Source organism: Thermobia domestica, chromosome 7 (genome assembly GCF_964235325.1).
Source record: "Thermobia domestica chromosome 7, izTheDome1.hap1.1, whole genome shotgun sequence".
NCBI lineage: Eukaryota > Metazoa > Arthropoda > Insecta > Zygentoma > Lepismatidae > Thermobia > Thermobia domestica.
The window spans coordinates 87425278-87444430 of NC_137460.1; the positions used below are offsets into that span (position 1 = coordinate 87425278).

General features: G+C 36.4%; 1 protein-coding gene across 2 annotated transcripts in view; it reads left to right on the forward strand.

The window, feature by feature from the left end:
• LOC145690269 (ATP-binding cassette subfamily G member 4) overlaps nt 1-19153 on the forward strand; it is a 185598-nt gene that overhangs the window by 64751 nt on the left and 101694 nt on the right. For both annotated transcript variants that reach the window (XM_081765001.1, XM_081765000.1), the window contains one exon: nt 11082-11199. In XM_081765001.1, coding sequence (XP_081621127.1) covers nt 11082-11199 — 118 coding nt within the window. The remainder of the gene's footprint in view (nt 1-11081; nt 11200-19153) is intronic.

The following is a 19153-nucleotide window of genomic DNA, read 5'->3' on the forward strand; positions in this document are numbered from 1 at the left end:
TGTTGGCTGTCACTATACGTGATTTAAAGTCACAACTTTCGCGTTTGTTTAGAACGGATATAATGGGGTTTATTTTCATTCATTCTTCTGTTTCCAGACTGATATTGTGTGTCTGAGGTGTCAGAAGTGAGTATAGAAACTAAGAGGTTCCGTTCCTATTCACCATTGCATATGTCATCATCATCATCATCATCATATTTTATTGGCAGACCACTTGCTGCAACTCAGAAGCTTCCATGATCCACGGTCTTCGGTTAACTTCTTCGTCTTCAAGCATGATTTTTCTATTTTGATATCGTCCAGTAATTGTAGTCTCTTTTCGTCCCCTCCATCTTTTTTCTGCCACCATACCCTCTAGCACAGGGCTGTCCAAATGGCGGCCCGCGGGCCGCATGCGGCCCGCCAAACCATTTCCTGCGGCCCACAAAGCTTTCATGATTTACGATTGTTATAACTGATAATATTTTAATTTATATTCATTCATTCATTTAATGTTTCCACTCTTCTTTCGGAATAAGGCATCCATTTAGCGCTTCTATACAACAAAAAGGAGCAGGCATCCAAGACAACACTGGAGTCAGTAATGTAACCGTTGCTGAAAGGGACGATTACTTCAATGAACGAATTTATATTTGGTCTAGCTTTTTAAATCAGACCTTTTCTTCCTCGAACTTTGCCTAGAAGCCATAGCGCGCAAGAAATACACCACTTCTTGTGATAAACACAATTTAGCATACTTTCCAAGTTGCAATCGTCTGACATTAGATTTTGAAAAGGAAGCGTTTAATTTTTCTGAGTTCTGTAGAAACATCGAGAGTATCATAAATGGATTTAATGCGAGATTCTCAGACAAACTAAAAAACGGCATTGCATTATTGACTAATGCATTGACAATAAACATCGAAGAACAAGCTCCAAACTTACAGCTCGAACTTTGTGACTTTCAGGCTGACCCATTGTTTCAGACAAGAACAAAGAAAGGAGTAGATTTTTCAGACTACTTTCTAAAAAACGTTTCCCTAGCTTTTGTGTGTTGTGTCGGAAAATAGTGTCACTGTTTGGTAGTGCTTACCTGTGTGAAAGTGCATTTTCCACCATGAAAATTGCAAAGAATCGCTCCAGAAGCTGCCTTGGAGATTCTTCTCTTTTACATCTGCGGGTTACATCTTTTACAAGAGGAATGGATGTAGATACCCCAGCCCTTGTAAACGCTGCTAGTCACCCTCATTAGTCACATTGAATAGGTATGTAATATTTCAAATATATTTTTTATATTTTTCTTTTGTAGTGTAATAATAATAATAATAATAATAATAATAATAATAATAATAATAACTATTAATTTTATTATTATTATTATTATTATTATTATTATTATTATTATTATTATTATTATTATTATTATTATTATTATTATTATTATTATTATTATTATTATTATTATTATTATTATTAGCTGCGGCCCTCCACCTTACTAGTAAAGACAGTTATGGCCCTCAGGCTTATCATAATTGGACACCACTGCTCTAGCACGTCCTTCATGATACAGTTTTAAACATCGGAAGTGGGGAGAAGCCGCCTTCACAATATACTTTATTATGTAACTTGTTTGACAAACGGAATTGGATTAGCGGATATTTTGCGTACACAGACGAATGAGCGTTCTCGTACGTCACATTTTCTCGTCACTTATCACTATCACCCTACTCCAGTTTTCACTCTTTTCCAACTTCAGTAGCAGTATCTTACCCATTGCTATTCCTTAGTTTTCCGTACAATCGGTGCAGGAAATTTCTGTTTAGAGTTGTTTAGCCTGCCATTTATTTCAACCATATGTTTTCTATTCGTTTCATATGTTCTCTCGATTTCGTATTGCTTCCATCAAAATTTTATTGCAACGATTTATAAACCATCATTAAAAAAAAAAAAAAAAAACTTCTAACACACAATTGTTAGACTGTTATTTCGTACCCTCCAATTCGCCGTTCTAAATGAATTTGCGCGATTGGAATGACAAAAGAGTTGAAAATATATGAATTTAAGAAGGATTTATTTACAGACTCATCACTCCTACTTTCTTGTTCTTTCTTCGAAAGAAAACATACGGCGGAAGAAATGTGGCAATAGCGCGCTCCATTTACTCTGTACTGCAATCTAAGAGTGGGACGCTCTATATATGTACCTCTAAGACGCACACAAGTGATTAAAAAAAAAAAAAACTGACTCCAGTAAAGCGTATCTCTTTACAGTGCATTAAGTAAAAAGTTCATTAAATATGAAAGAAACTGATTGCATAAAATACTGGTTAAGATGGTCGTGGTTAGAGTCACTTTTACTTACCATCACCTTCTTGTTTGTGCCATCTTTGGACCAGATCTTAAATTCCTATTGGTTCTTTTTGAATGCGTTTCCGCCAGTGTATTTCCTGTAACTCAATATAATATCCATAAAAGATAATGTTTAAAAATAGATTTGGTTTACTTGTGCCATGAATCCTCCTTATAAATATGTGGTTATCCTCCTACCCCTCCATTTTAATCATTAAGGAATTAATTTCATTCGTTTTATCCATTTTTTTTAAATAACATTAGGAGTAGTTTCTTACGAATTTACATGCGTTATTAGGTAGCATGATTTTTTAAAAGATAAACTTTTACTGTGTTTTTAGGTAACAAACAATCACTTCAAGATCTTTATAAAATATAAGCTTTCCACTAATAAATTAAAAAAGAGTAGAGAACTAAAACAATCTATCCCTTTACAATGTCCTTGGTTACTAAATTTTTTCCACATGTTTTGTTTAAGAGTTCTGTTAAAACGTTCTACGATATGTTGTTTTGCGAAGATGCATGCTCAAAATTGAAAAATTCGCAAAATATCATCTCTCTCTGATTTACAGTTCCCGAGATATGGTTCCTTAAATTTCCCACAATCAGAACTTTTTTTGACCGTTAACGATAAGAGTGACGCGAAAAATTCCATCACTTCTTTGAGATAGTTTGTGATGCTCTATCGAATGAAGGGCTTAAAATTGAAAAATTCACAAATGACAAACAGACAGACAGACAGACACAGACAGACAGACAGACACACACACACACACACACACACACACACACACACACACACACACACACACAGACATAGAGGCTTCAGTAACGAACTTTTTAAGTTCGTTGACAGACGATACAATTATTCAGAACATGTGTAAATATTTTTCGTATATTTTTGGGTCATAAACTTAAGGTTACCATTTTATGATCCATTGTGTATCTGTTCGGATGCATTTATTTTCTTTTATTATTTGAAGTATCTTGCGTAGTTTAAAGTCTCTATAATGTAGGAAATTGTTTTTGCTGCCATACAAGCTTCCTATAACTTTGATCAAATATTTGTTAAACCATTTTTTTTAAAAAAGACTTTTGCTTGAATTCTCAATTCTCATTGTGTACACGTCGGTTCGTGTGTGCGTTGTTTGTTAAATGAAAGACGTGTATATCAAACAGTAATTTTGAGTAATATAAAATATCAATATCTGGCAGTTTTCAACATAGAAAGTCTTGATCAATAGCGCAGAAAGTTAATGATTTTTATGCTTTGTGAAGGTCGTATCTAAGCATTTGTTAATATTTCTTTCACACAAATCATTTTTACGCAATTTAGTGACAGTAATGATGTCACATTAAAGTGAATCACAGTTATACGTCAAATTGATCGATAAACATCGATATCATTAGCAAAAAGTAGTGTATTCGTGTTCTTGAATAAAATAAAGGCATCAAGTTCTAGTTTCATGACACGAGAGAGTTTTGTCTACAGAAGGTTATTCGTTTTTTATCCGACCATTCTTGACGGGCACTCGCGTTAAGAGATACCGCGCCACCATCACCGATCATGTTCTATTGGACTCCCAGCATTGTCGACTATCACACGGCATCGCAGTTTCCGAGCAGCAAGCCCCGGCGCAAGACAGGCATGGAAATTCTGTGTCACTTTTCCCTGCACACTTTCCATAGATGCGCGGGCGGTGATGTTGAAGACGTCGTTGAAGACAAAAAAATAATTAATTGATAATTTGAGTGAGTTTATTAAAGAAATCGTCATTCCACTCAAGTGGATCTGAGAAAAGGTAGGAGGACTGATGACGTCACTCCATCCCCCGTATCTTTGACCATTGTATTTTTTGGAAGTGGGTTAACGGCGTCCTCCCGCGTTCCCCATCACTTTTACCCCTACTCCTATCCCTATTTAGTGTTTGAACAATAAAATTGGTTATTGTTATCACCCACATTTCGTTTCACAGTGTCCTTAGAACATAGGTACGTAAGATATATACAGGAATATATCGCTTTATTGTGAATATATAAAATAAGAATAGTATTTTAAATTCACGAACTTGTCTTCATCTAAATCCTGTGACAACTGTTGATGTAAAGCCAAAATCCCAGTAATTGTAATCATACTTAAAAACGTGCGTAAGTCATCATTTCTTTGAAACTTTCCAAATAGTTCACAGTGCTCTGTAAACCCGTTAAGGCGCACCAGGGCAACGCCGCACACAATCTGTTTCCTGTTTTGTTTTGTTTTGTTTTGTTTTGTTTTTCAAATTACCGCCCCGTTTTAGCATCAAGCCTATATGAGTGGTGAACCTACAGTTTAAGGTAGAATCTGAACCACTTTAATGCGTTCAAATTTTAAGGCTTTCTCACTGGGAATAGAATTCGGAACCATCTGTACGAAAGACTCACGCGCTAGATACAAAACCAGGGTGAGAGCAGTTTAGATTTTCGATTTTCGTGTTTGTGCTATACTAAGATTTGGTAAGTCCCTAGAATAAACGCGGGAGTCTGACTGGAAAATAAGATACAGTGTTTTATTGTAGACATCAGTTGATGGTGTTAATGTTAAAAAAATTTAAAGACATATAAAGATCAACAATATCAATAACATCTTAGATTTCTCACTGTTGCAGTTTGAATTGTACTCTTTTGAACGTATGTCAAGCATAGAAATAACCCACTGTCTATTTTTATCCTATTAGACCTTCGTTAGTGTCCTTGGTTGTGTGGTTTGTTGTTTAAAAATATTTGAACCAATTGCTTTCATACATATTTACAGGAGCAAATGTTATTTGTTTATGTATTTGCTTCATCAAAAGTTCTTCATTATGTTTCTTTAAATTATGAATGTTTGTTCGGTTTGTTTTCTAGAAGGATACATTGTGTAAGTTAATAGTTCTAAATCCTCTTTCAATGAAAACAGTCATTTTGTTTCTCCATACTAGTCGCAGAAGAGAGAATTTCATCAGCTACAGTATAGCGTGTTTATTTCCATCTAACGCATTTATATCCAACAACGTTGAGGATTTCGTCAAAGCACTAAGTATATATAAAAAAAGGCACAATAAACTTAGGATAACATTCTGTGATTATATACAGTTGAGTTCTAACATGCAGCAAATTCAGCTAATTGCACGTTTACTGTATCACACGCACAGATGTAGAAGAAAGTGAGATTGAAGTTATGTTTGCAAGAGAAAATTGTTCCACAAAAATTCTAAATAAAGAATTCACTAGGAAACCAAAAGGTTACATAATAAATGGAAATTGTTTGTTGTCGTCATTTATCTACATTTATCATTTGTTTCTGTGACTCTTCATGACAACCGTTGTGGTTTAGGTTCCTGAGTGCTGAAAAATAGAAGTAATATATTGAATCTAAGACCTAAGCAAACAATGGGTAGTTAGAAATGAATTATTAACGGTTTCGTGTGTTTTCGTTACGTGTACTGCATATAATGTGTAAACAGTACAGTATACGACATGTCCCGGTGCGCCCTGCGATACATCACAGTGTAAATAAAGGTACAAGTTTTTAATAATAAATTCTTACACTTTTATTGGTAAAGAACCCGTGAAAGGTGCACTGCACCTTTTACATTAGGTGCTCTTGCGAAACCACATCAAAGATGAACCATTTTATTTATTCTTCTGTATATCATAGTTCTGTATAATAAATACATGCAGTTACTGTTGGTAAAGAACTCGTGAAGGGTACAATGCGCCTGCGCCCTTTATATATGGCGCCCTGCGAAACATCATATTATACGTATATAAGTGGTTTTAGTTGTTCTGTATACCAGGTTTGTATAATAAATTAAAATAGTGGCTGCTAATAAGGAACCTGTGAAGGGTACAAGGCGCCCTTCACATAAGGTTCGGCCCTATAGCATTTGTGTCCGGCCCGGTTAGGGCCCGGTCCAGTTTGATATTACTTGAAACGGGCCGGGCACATTCCGGGCCGAACTGGGCGCGCCCGGCCCGTGCAGGGCTTTGATTCATATACATTTTGTCCATTTGCGCCGTACCATAGTGAAGTTAGATAACCAACCATACAGTGAAGTAAGCTGGGTTGCCTAAATCCTAGGGGGTAACATGCTTATAAATGCACTTTGTCTTCATATGGAAAAATATATCATACTTTTAAGAATTACATTGGAGGTATTATACGAGTCACTTTCGCCGATTCTAAAGGAAACAAATTACACTCGTACAGTATAAGAAACGTGGAAGTAGTTTAGAAATTACTGATATGATTTAACGATTGATTACCAGTATACGAAACATGAAAAAATGTAATTCACTTTCGTAATTTTGATTTGGTTAGTAATTTTCCAAGTATGAAATGTTTTGTTAATTCGAAATATAGGTCTAAATTATTTTAAATACATGTGGATACACGTTTTGGAAGACGGTAATTAGATATAGTCGATTTCATTCCTGAAGCTTTATTGAATGGTCTTTCGGTCTCATTTACACCGAACCGAACAGTGGAGAAGATTAGCGACCGAGCCACAACGAATACATCTGCTTTTCGTCGAGGTGTTTGTGTCTGTGTGAACGTCCAGACATGCAATTTTGGTGCGTGTATGTATAATTCTATAATAGCAAATGATGTACATTTTTACGTAATTTAGCTTGACTCATTGCCTTCCTACGTTGTGTTAATATAAATCGACTAAGTTCCTGTATCCTGTGCACATACTAGTATAATTACTATTCGCAAATGTGATGAACATAAATGTTGAACATAGTATAGTATAGACTATTTAAAATTCACCTTTGAAACAACGTACAATTTTAGACAGTAGTGTGTAATATTTCGAAAGCTGTCTATGACAACACTGATTCAAAATTAAGTTGGTGATGGTGGTATAAACTACGTACGGAATTTGCAGTAAGAAATGGAAATGAACATCTACGAATGCTCTCCAAATGATCGTATGCTAGTATTCTCTATCATTTGCTTCGGTGTGCATGCTACTTTCGAACGTTTAGCAAATTTCGATCGTGTAATCTTATTTTTAAATAGATAAGTTTGTTTCTACATGACTTAATGTTATTCCTAATGTTCATACTGATGTGTTTGATGCTATTATCTGCATGTGTGGATTAAATCAGTTAAATGAAAGAAGAGATTTCATGATTAATTTGGAATCGAAGATTTAGATATGTAGCAAAGGGTTATTTATTTTAGATGGAAGATGTCTTATTAAGTGATGGTTTTGAAAGCAGCTGCCGTTTGTTAATTGGAAATTAGGTGTAGTTTACATGGTCTAAAATAATATTTTTTTGGTTTAACTGGTGAACAAATTAGGTCAGTGCGTTGATTACTAATTGCTAGTTTATTATTCAGAATTTCGGCTAGACTTAATTATGAACACTAACCGATAATTGATGCAACAGATCTTTCGTTATGGAGTAATTGCAGAAACATGTAACCTGTCTTAGCAGTTTTCTTGACTCGGACGTTTGGGTTATTTTCTTTCTTCTCCCCCCCCCCCTTTCGTTTACCTCATTTACCGTAAATGTAGATTGTTGTTGAATCTATATGTTTCTTGGAGCAGTAATAATTTCTAAACAACTTCCACGTCTCTTATACTGCACGAATGTAGTTTGTTCCTTTAGAATCGACGAAGATGACCCGTATGATACCTCCAAGACAAAGTAAAGTGCATTTGTAAGCATGTTACCCCTCGGATTTAAGCAACCCAGCTTACTTCACTGTACAGTTGGTTGTATAACTTCACTATTGTACGGCGCAAATGGACCACCTGATATATATAGTGTTTTTAAAACCTAAAAGACAAATTGACCGGAATTAAGTTGGAATTATTTATAAATTATAAATTGTGTTTTGCACCATTTTACATTTACTAATCATAAAACTTAATAAATATTAAATGTGGATTTTAATTCTTTCTTTCGAATTCTACATAGTGAATCGTTGACAGTATGAAATCCATTCAACACCCTCTGACGATTTTCATTGTTGTTCAGTTTATATAAACTAAAGGAACTAAGTGTTTCCAATGAAAAATCAACATGAAAAATTGTTCTTTTTTGCTGTGGACGTTCAGCTACTGTACAGTATGTCAACACGGTTTGTTTAAATTTTGACTAATTTCAAGTAAAAATAGCGCAATTGTATTTATTCTGTATAACGATAAATTTTTATGACAGCATTACGCAAGAACTTTTGCTATATGTGGACCCTAGTTTGATTTTGTGTGGGAACGTATAATTTTTTAGTGGCGAACTAGTTTGATTAAGCAATTAGGTAAATACTTGGATTAAGATGTTACGGTCTACGATGCCAGAACTAACGAAAATAGGACCCTGTATGTGCTGATCGCACATAAAAAAAAAAAAAGGCCTGTAATAATCCCTATGGGCTGCGGACGTTTGGAAGTTTAGTTTAACTTCCTAGAATATAGAAAATCATCTCAAATGTTCACTCAAGTAAGGTATGAATCAGGTTTATTGTCCCAAAACGAAAAATAAGAAAGAAAAAAAAAAATGAAGCATGATTCCCAAACCGAAACTATTTATTTCATAGACTACAGGATACATACATGAATTAAAATTTCTTCAAGCAGACAGCATATGAGTCTTCTTTTCCTGCCACGCGCAGTTTCTTCTTGAATGTAGAAAAAAGGCGTTTTCCGTGTTTTGCAGCCACCTGCTTTGAAATACGGGTCCAATTTCGCATAAATTGCGTTATGTTCTCGCAAAGAAGCCATGGAGCCGCGGTGGCTCAGTGGTAGAGCATTCACCTCTGGTGTTTGGGGTCTCGGGTTCAAACCCTGCTCCCGCCAAGTGAACTTTGTGGTGGACAAACACCGCGTGCGTGGGTTTTCTCGGGGTTCTCCCGTTTCCTCTCACTTTTTTCATTCCACCATTTCATTCACCTCTCATCACCGTCTCCTTTAGCCTAACCGGCATAACCGTGGGACGTAAAACTCAAAAATTTCATTTCATTTTTTCGCAAAGAAGCTTTTTAGCAACCATTTCTCTCTTCACCATAGCCCAGAACGGCTCAATTGGTGTACACTGTGGCACAGACGTTGGGTTGTGAACTCGTGACTCATATGAGATGTGATTGTTCTCCAAAAACTGCACTGTGATCTGAGCATAATGCGATGATGCCTTGTCCGGCCAAAATAAAATGGGCTGAGTAATGTTCAGACTGAGTATCCATGGCAACAAAATGTTTCGTAGACAATTGGATACATACATTTCACTGTTTAATGTTTTGTCGGTCACAAACGCTGGAGAAAGACTCCCATCCTGTGTCAGTGCCTGCCACACCATCATTTTCTTGATTTTTTTTTTTCGGTTTTACAGTATCATGGCTTCCAGAGGGGCTTGGTACCATGGTACAATAGACATATTCATTAGCATTCATCTCTGAAGCGTCCCATTCGACTTTTGTTTCATCATCGATGATGATGAAAAAGTTACCTCCCGAAGGTATGGCTTTCTTATACAATTTTGCACAATTTTTCTTTGCTTTTTCCAATTCATCTTTTCGTATTTTTGCCACTGTCTGTCTTTTTCGTGAGTGAATTCCGGCTGTTTTCCGATTTCTCATCACTGATGCTGGCGAAATGTTTAGTTTTAGAGCAGCTTGTGGCGTTGACAGATTTGGTTGTTTCACGAACACCTTCTTTGTTTTTTCCATCATCTTCTGGTTACATGCTGTGTGCTGGGGCCCTGAATTTGTGTTGTATCAAACTCCACGAGTGTCAAGAAATCGTTTAATAACTCTGTTGATCCTTCTCACACACACGCCTTGTTCTTTGAAGTAAGACACTCACCTGACGATCACAATTCTGCTCCTGGAAATACCTGGCAATCGAAATGTTTTGCTTTTCCGTCTCTTTTGATTTAGGCATACTGCCCATGTGAACCGTACTGTCGCTATCAAACACTCATAGGTCACAGCACAATTTGGGTGCAAGGCGCCTTCACTCCTTGCTCCTGTTCGCATGATGCCAACCAAGGACGCCGATTTCTGTGTAAATTTTGTGGGCATTCAGATGCAGAAGGTATATATATGAGGATTTTAAGACAAATTGCATTCAATTTATGCCAAATATTGTATATTCATAAATACAATAGGGAACCCACATGAGCTTTGGGGGGCCCGGCCCCCCAGGATCGGCGCCCTTGGTGCCAACTCAAAGTTTGGGACAATAAACCTAAATCACACCTTACGTAATCTTACTGTGACGACAGGATATGCGAGCACTTTCTACTTTTTTTCATACTGGGTGAAAGAAGACTTAAAGTGAAATGCATTCATTATCTCGTTTAATTCGTTTATCAGATGCTTCCAGGATTGAAGATAGTAATTCCATTTTGGTAGAGTTGATACTATTTCAAGTGTATCTCGCTGACCCATGCTGCATAGAAAACGAAAAAGAAAGCATTGTTTCTTCTTATGTATCAAAATGAGTGATTATTCCTATTTCAGGATTATATTTCGTAGAATCTATACTTGCATTCTCTCCATACTTTACTTCTTTTTTGTTTATTATAAGAAAAAAACCGGTAAATGTGTTCTCTTGTTCTTGGAATGAATTAGTATTATTGGTAAGATATTTGTATTGTAACATTTTGTATGCTTTAAGTGAGAAACGAGACTTGCACTATTTTTTATATATTATATTATTAATCTAATTGTATGTGTTGCACGTTTTTTTAAATGAAATTGATTATATATGTTTATACTTATAGATGTGAAGACCATTTTGAAAGGAGTGAATGGAAGGTTCAGATCAGGAGAATTGACGGCCATTATGGGTCCATCTGGGGCTGGAAAGTCGACATTGCTCAATATTCTTACTGGATACAGGTAAGGAAACTAATATTCTCATGGTTCGTAGTATTTATCATCTATTGTAAGTAGACTGTATCCTTTAATGTCGCTAACTCGTCTAGATGTTTTAATTGAAGATATTTTTACCGGCCAGTTTCCTTTCCTTATCCATGTTTGCAATAGATGGGAGGAAGAATGGTGGCTGGAGAGTTTTAGGAAACTTATTCTTATGTACTGTGAATTCCTAAATACGATATAAAGTTTGTGGTATAATATGGAAATAATTGTATCTTTACCTCTGAAATTGTATCTTTATTTCAGCGATTCTTTCAGCATAATTTTTGCATTTCTCGTTTGTCTCCTTGACGCTTAGGTCACAGTCTTGTAATATTAAATATTTCATTTAATTTACGATTACTAGTGAATCCTATGTGAATCCGGCATGGAGAAAAATCAGGTGTAGGTTCTATGACGTATAATCCTGAAATAGGTATAATTAACAATATTGTGACTATGAATATTCTTGGGAGTTCTCTCTTTTCCTCTTTGTATATTTGAGTAATTCTTCGAGCGTAATTATTTGCATTTCTCATTTGTCTCCTTGACCCTGAGGTCATAGTCTTGTAATGCATTTAATTCGCAGTAATCGGTGACTTCTATGTGAATTCTTTCGTATTAAGAAGGTTCTTAAAGAATACTCGCGATCCAGGTTTCGTTTGACCTGACTTTATATTATAATGTGGAAATATGTGTAATGAATCTATGAATATGAACATTGTCTATTCTGAATATTTCCTGGACATTAATAAGAGTGTTTTATGCGTTTTATTGTTGGGACTTCTTAGAGAAAAACCGTGAAGTTGTTTTATTAACTTTTGTTTTCCTTCATTCGTTTTGTTTCTTTTATTTGTATATGTAGTGTGTGTTTGTGTGAGTATTGCGCACTAACCGTGAAGGAGATATTGCGAAACTCACATGTACAAAAACTTGAAATCAAGTTTGTGCATATTCTTATAATTCTATCGAGTTGCTGTTGTAAATTTTCATTTACTGCTTAAAGAAAAACGTTCTCATTCTTTCAGTCATATAAAATACTACAAATCTAATTTTGCTAAAATGTATTTGGTCTAGGAATTAATTCGTGCGGGTGGACAAGAGATGGCGCAACGAACGGAGCGTCCCACAGTTCCGTGTATCCACACATGTGTTGCAAACCCCTGTCATTGCGTATCGTTCGTAGTATAGGGCAGTGGATTAACACTAGAACGGCGGCTGGGTCATTTTTGACCCATTTCGAACTTTACGTTTTAACAACTTTTCTATTTTCTTATGAATCGGATCGAATTTTTGTGACTTTTACTCGTTTCCTTCAAGAAATATTTGTACTAAGTATCACTCTTATCTACACTTTGCCTTTTGAAATAACAAACAATTATACTAGAACGGCGGCGTGGGTCAATTTTGACCCAACTCTTTTGTTAGTGATATTTTGTTGCAATGTAGCAACACTGTTTGCTAGCGTCTTTATCTTGCGACCGTTCTTCCTCATAATACTCTCCCATTCCATCTCGTGTTCAAGACCAGCTTCTCAGCAATTTTGTCAGTTTAGTTGGAGTTAGTAATACTTTAGAAAGTCTGTTGATTAGGAGAATCTCATTATCTTCGGACTGATGTGCTATTTCAAACACTCATTGTGAGCAAGAAACTGATGACACTGGATGAAATACTTGCACATTTCAATGACATAAGTGAGTCTGACGCTGAATGCCTTGATATTTCTTCAGATGAAGAGTATCTGCCGAATAACAACAAATATGATGATTCGGATGAAATATTGAAAGAGTAAGAGATAAGCACAAAAAATCATACTTCTGCAAATAAGCGTCGTAAAATAGGTAAGACTATTGTTATTATTATTATTAAACACAAATTATATGTCTTACATCGTAACAAAATATTCATAATAATTTCAATCATTTTAACAAAAAAATTGCAAATATTTTGCATGCTATTGTGAAAATATATAGCTAGTGTGTTCTTTTTTGTTGGTATCACTATGTTGAAATGATTCATGAGAAGACGTTTATAGCACAAATATATAATAATAAATAAACCACAGCCATATTCGATCCACTATTGGATGAGGCCTCTCCTCGGAGGGAGGACTTGGTCTACTGCTCCCACGCTGACCAGACGGGTTCGTTCAAGGTTCCTATATACCAGACTGGTTGGGAGAAGAAAGCCGAAGTTCTCACTGTGATCGCCACTATATGACCGCCCCGCTGGTCTAGTGGTGAACGTGGCTGAGAACGGATTGAGGGATCCCGAGTTCAATTTCCGGCGCTGCCAAGAATTCTTAGACTACTAGCCTGTGGCGTAACCAGAAATTTTAAAACTACCGAAACCAAAAAGTTTAGAGGTCTAAATGGGAGACAACTTACTTTCTCTTATGTCTGGATAAATTATATTTCAACCAAAGAAGTAGAGTCTCTAAAGGAGTTGTTCGAAAGAACAGGTAGTTTACCATTCTTTTCATGTCAGAGCTTTCATAATTAGAACCTAGCATATCTTATTTATAAAACAATCACTCTATGCTGACTTTTTCTGGTTTGAACTACTGCAAGTTTACGACTGTGTATGCTATTTTAGGATATGTCAGGTTATGTGTTTCCACAAATTCTAAATAGGGAGAGGAAAGTTATAGAAATGCATATGCGTATTACAACCATATTAGTAAAATATTTTTTGTGTAATACGTCACGTTTTTATTTGTGAACAATGTTTTTGTATGACCATTCTCCTTGTAGAGGAGTGACTGAACTTTATTCTGTGTAAGACTGCATGTTTAGATGTGTGTAGATTATTTTAGTTTAGTTCAGTTAGGTGATGCGCTTGAACAAACTATCTAAAAATAATAACTATCTAGGAATTAGAATGATATATAACATTACTATATAATAAACTGACATTGTGTATAATACATTCAATAATATCATTCTAATAATATTATATTCATAAAAATAGCATGTTTCTTAAAATTGTATTATTGGCAAAAAACACATTTATCAATAAATATTAAGCTACAGTTCAAAAAAGTTTTTTTTTTTATTTTATTGAATGAAATATTAGTGCAATTATATGCAATAAATATTAGTGGCTTAGAATACAAATATTTAATAAAAATGGAATGGGTCATTTTTGACCCACTCCCGCCGTTCTAGAGAGTATCAAAAACACCGCCGTTCTAGTGTTAAAGCGTCAACAACACCAGTTTGTAGTTAAGTGAACATGGCGCAATTTGTGCCTGATAAAGTGTTTTTGCGGGGTGTCCTGCTGCATTACTTTAACATGCAGAAAAGTGCGACTGAAAGTCATCGTATTTTGGTGGAAGTGTATGGTGACCATGCTCTAGCTGAGCGAACGTGTCAGAAGTGGTTTGCACGGTTTAGAAGTGGTGATTTCGGCTTGGCAGACCAAGAGCGAGCTGGACAGCCAAAAAAATTTCAAGACGAAGAATTGACAGCATTGCTCGAGCAGGATTCGTGTCAAACGCAGGAACAACTTGCAGCAGCATTAGGCGTTGATCAAACAACAGTCTCCAAACGCTTGAAAGCCATGGGAATGATTCAAAAGATGTCACATTGGGTTCCACATGAATTGAAAGACAGAGACGTTGAAAGACGAAAAACCATTTGCGAATTGCTGCTTCAACGACAGAGCAGAAAGGGGTTTCTGCATCGAATTATTACGGGTGATGAGAAGTGGATCCATTACGAGAACCCTAAACGAAAAAAGGCCTGGGTGAAACCAGGTGAACCAGGTCCATCACAACCAAAACGAGATATTCACTGTGCAAAGGTTATGCTGTGCATATGGTGGGATATGAAAGGTGTGGTGTACTATGAGCTGCTGCAACCGGGTGAAACTATGAATGGAGAACGTTATCAACGACAATTAATGCGTTTGAAGCAAGCTCTGGCCAGAACACGACCAGAATGGGAGAACAGACATGATAAACTTATTGTTCAACATAATACGCTCGCCCACATGTCGCAAAACCGGTCAAAACCTATTTAGAAAATGTCGGATGGGAAGTTTTACCCCACCCGCCGTATTCACCAGACGTTGCTCCTTCGGACTACTACTTGTTCGATTGCATGAACAACGATTTGATTGGACAGCGGTTTACTTCTTCAGAAGATATCGAAACATGGGTCTCTGACTGGATCGCTTCCAAGGATGAGGACTTCTTTCGCCACGGAATCCGTACATTGCCTGACAGATGGGCGAAAGTGGTGGCTAGCGATGGACAATATTTTTCTTAAGGTATTTATGTATTTTGTGTTTGTACTACAGCTTCAATGTGTGCGTACCAACCGCACGAATTAATTCCTAGACCAAATATAATATTTCAAATTTTTGCTACTCCGCTATTAAAAATTCTAAAAACCGCCTCTGTCCTGGATAATACCCTAAGACTCTGTTTGGAAATGACTCCACGAGATGTTATATCCCGTGGTTCTTCTAAAGTAGTATGGAGATGTGTATTTTTGAGTTTCATGTGGTGCATCAAAAAGTCCCACTGATTGGATTTCAATCTGGAGACTTAGGAGGCCAAACCAGGTGAGACACCGTGCTTGGATGTTCCTCAAACCATGTTGTTTTTGAATTGTGAATACGACAGTTATCATCTTGGAGGGGTGACGTTGAGTTTCTCACGGTGCCAATTATCGAGCAATTTCACACGGTCCTTTTTATCGGATTAATCATTCTGCAGGTATCGTACATTTTCACACGATCCACCTTTCACTTGATTCATCCTGAAAACGCTTTTCAGTACAGGGAGAGGATGGACACAGAACAAGTGTCAATTAAGTAAGAACTGAAAAAGAACAAACTCAAGTTAAAATAAATGCGAACAATTGAAATTAAACGGCATGACAAACATCTTGGCATTTGAAGGCGGCGCTCCAAGTTCCCTTTAAATGCAGCTAGCAAATGAGAGGCCAGCGGTATTACCACGTTTATTTTGTACACATCCACGTCTATCGTCTGATCGCGCTGTAGTTTGTCTGCTTAGCCATAGCCATACCCCTTTACCATTTGGCAACGTCGCGCCAGAGCTTGCGTTTTATTCGTTTAGCTGAAATGCCAAGATGTTTGTCACAGGTTTTGATACTAGAGGAGCAGAGCTTAGAAAATGTTTCACTTTCACAAAACAATAATGAAAATAACCGGAAATTAAAATAACTAAGAACAAGAGAGAACAAAAGATAAGCAAACAAAGTTGTAGTAAAGAAGGAGAGAAAATAATAAAATAAACAATATGAAATTAAAATAAATAAGAAAAATAATAATAAAAACTATTGCAAATCGAAATAGATGAAAACAAAAAGAATAACAAATGAAAATAAATAAGAACAGAAAACGAACAATCAAAAATTGTAATCATTAGGAATAGAAGATACAACAATCACAAATTAAAATAAATAAATAATAAAATAAGCAGCACATCAGAGAATTCAGTCAGGAAGTTCAAAATCTATTGTCGTCTCGTTATCACGACGAGACGAGATGCGAACAGTGTCCCCTCTCGTGAACAACACTAAAAGTATTCAACACTACTACTTCAGATCTCATTGTTTCACTTTCCAGTCTAATCAGGTCATGATTTCAAAACGAGTTAAAACGAGCTGAGCGAGCGAGCTGTTTATCAAACTCGACTCGAGAAAATTACCTTTGACGCGACCCGAAACTCGACTTGAATTCGAGTCGAGTTTTAGCTCGACTCGTGCCCATCCTTAAGCTCAAGCTTCTCAAGCATTTTTTAATTTTTTTTTTTTTTAAGTCTACGCCATGTCCTAGCTTCTCCAGGACTAATTGCAATTTGTGGTCAAAATGGATGTAAGTTGATTTTCTACGCTTCTCCGGATTGCAATTTTTAAGCCCCGTCTTGCAAAATCATGATAACTAGAAGTCTCATCTGTTTTTAGTACACTCGCAAGCTTCAAGATACGTGGTGTACTCTTAGAAATGCTGATATTTAACTTATTACGCCAATCCTCCAATGGATTGTTTCTGTGTCTTTGACCATTGCAGTTCTATATTTCTGTGAATGTTTGGAATATCCATCCATTGTTCAATGAAATAATCGTTTAACTCTTCGATTTTCTGGCCAGACGGACAGTTCTTCATGACGATGAGCCAAGCTTCATCGATCCTGCTTGATGATATTAATGCTAAGGCACTACATATGAACATGATGACGTACATCTTCATTGTTGAGATATTCTTCGACGAGACCTAAAAAGCTTTCATCAGAAGCTCTGGTTAAAATGGTAATGGCAGCCAGAAACCTGTTAATTAGAAAAGAAACAAGCTAACTAACTAACTCTATGGCCTATGGAACCTGGAGGTTCAATGCCGCGTTCACAAAAGCTCTCCACAGACTTCTATCCTTAGCCAACTGGATTTAGTTTCTACTTTGGATTCCTATTTCTGCGAGATCAACCTTAATATTGTCCTGCCATCTGCGTCTAGATCTTCCTAATGATCGTTTTCCGATTGGTCTTCTAGTCAAGACTTTGAAATTGTTCCTACTTCCTTCCATCCTAGCTACATGACCTGCCCACCTGAGCCTCCTAGACTAACAATGACAAATTAGGAAACATCACACGCAATGCATTGATTGCAGCAAGCTCAAATCCACTTTCAGCACTCGAAATTTGTTCTTGCCAGACCACATTTTAAGAAGTGTAAACCGTTCCTTGTATGTTCGCTCTATTTTATCTGGCATCAATGGATACGAGACTGGTATAACCGATGTCTTTTCATATGTGGTTCCTACATCTCCATCTGTGATGTACAATTGGGAAAACTACTTGAAGCTCCCATCCCCTATAGCAGCGTTTCCCAACCGGTGTGCCGCGGCACACTGGTGTGCCGCGAATGGGCCGCTGGTGTGCCGCGAGAAATCGAAACAAAATTATTAATTTTATAGCAATCAAATTGCAAAACGTAGAGAAAAATGTATATTTGTATTTCACATTACTATGAACCTCTACTATGAATCTACAATTTTAAGTTTCATATACTGAGAAAAATCCGTTCTCCAGACAGCGGTATATTGTACAAATATACGGAAACCTCTTGCTTACTACAGGAATCAGTACGAGGCATACGCTATCCTTATGCTATATATGCACTGCCTAGATGCATCCTAGATGCTATATATGCCTTAGATGTTACATCATGCCGTTGCAAACTATTTCGTAACTTGAAAATTTAAAATATCATTCAATCCTTTAAAAAAAAATTACCTACATTTGTGTTTTAAAAATAAGAGATATTTGTTTGTATGTTCGTTATTTAGTGACCTTCCTTCTTAGTAAAAAGGTTGGATACAGTTTTTAAAAAGAAAGCGTAATTTTAAAAACCTGAGTCCAATTTTTCATTGCATTTGTTATCTATTTTTAAATTTGAATGAAAAATAAGCATAATTATTTACCACGGGGGAAAACCAGTGATCGAGCTTTCTTCTCTGTGAGGAGATCAACAATAACAGAAAAAATACCACTGTGTTTTATATTTACAAATAATAATATCTATAAGTGTGCCGCGAGAATCCAAGCAACACCCGTAGTGTGCCGCAAGTTGAAAAAGGTTGGGAAACGCTGCCCTATAGTGAAAGCGGTTTTAGAATGAATCACATGATTGACAGGTGGACCGTGTGAAAATGTACCACACCTGCCGAATGATTAAGCCGATAAGGAAGACAGTGCGAAATTGCTCGATAATGAGCACCATGTGAAATTGCACCGTGCAAAATTGCACGGAATCCTTGGAGAGTTGGAGTATTCACTGTTTATATTTCATTAGGATAAAGAAGTAGCAACAGCTAAGAAAGTCGAAAGAAACTTACCAGTTCATGTTTACACTCACCTTTATGAGTGACACCAGTCATTGACCGAAAACACCCCCACACCATCAC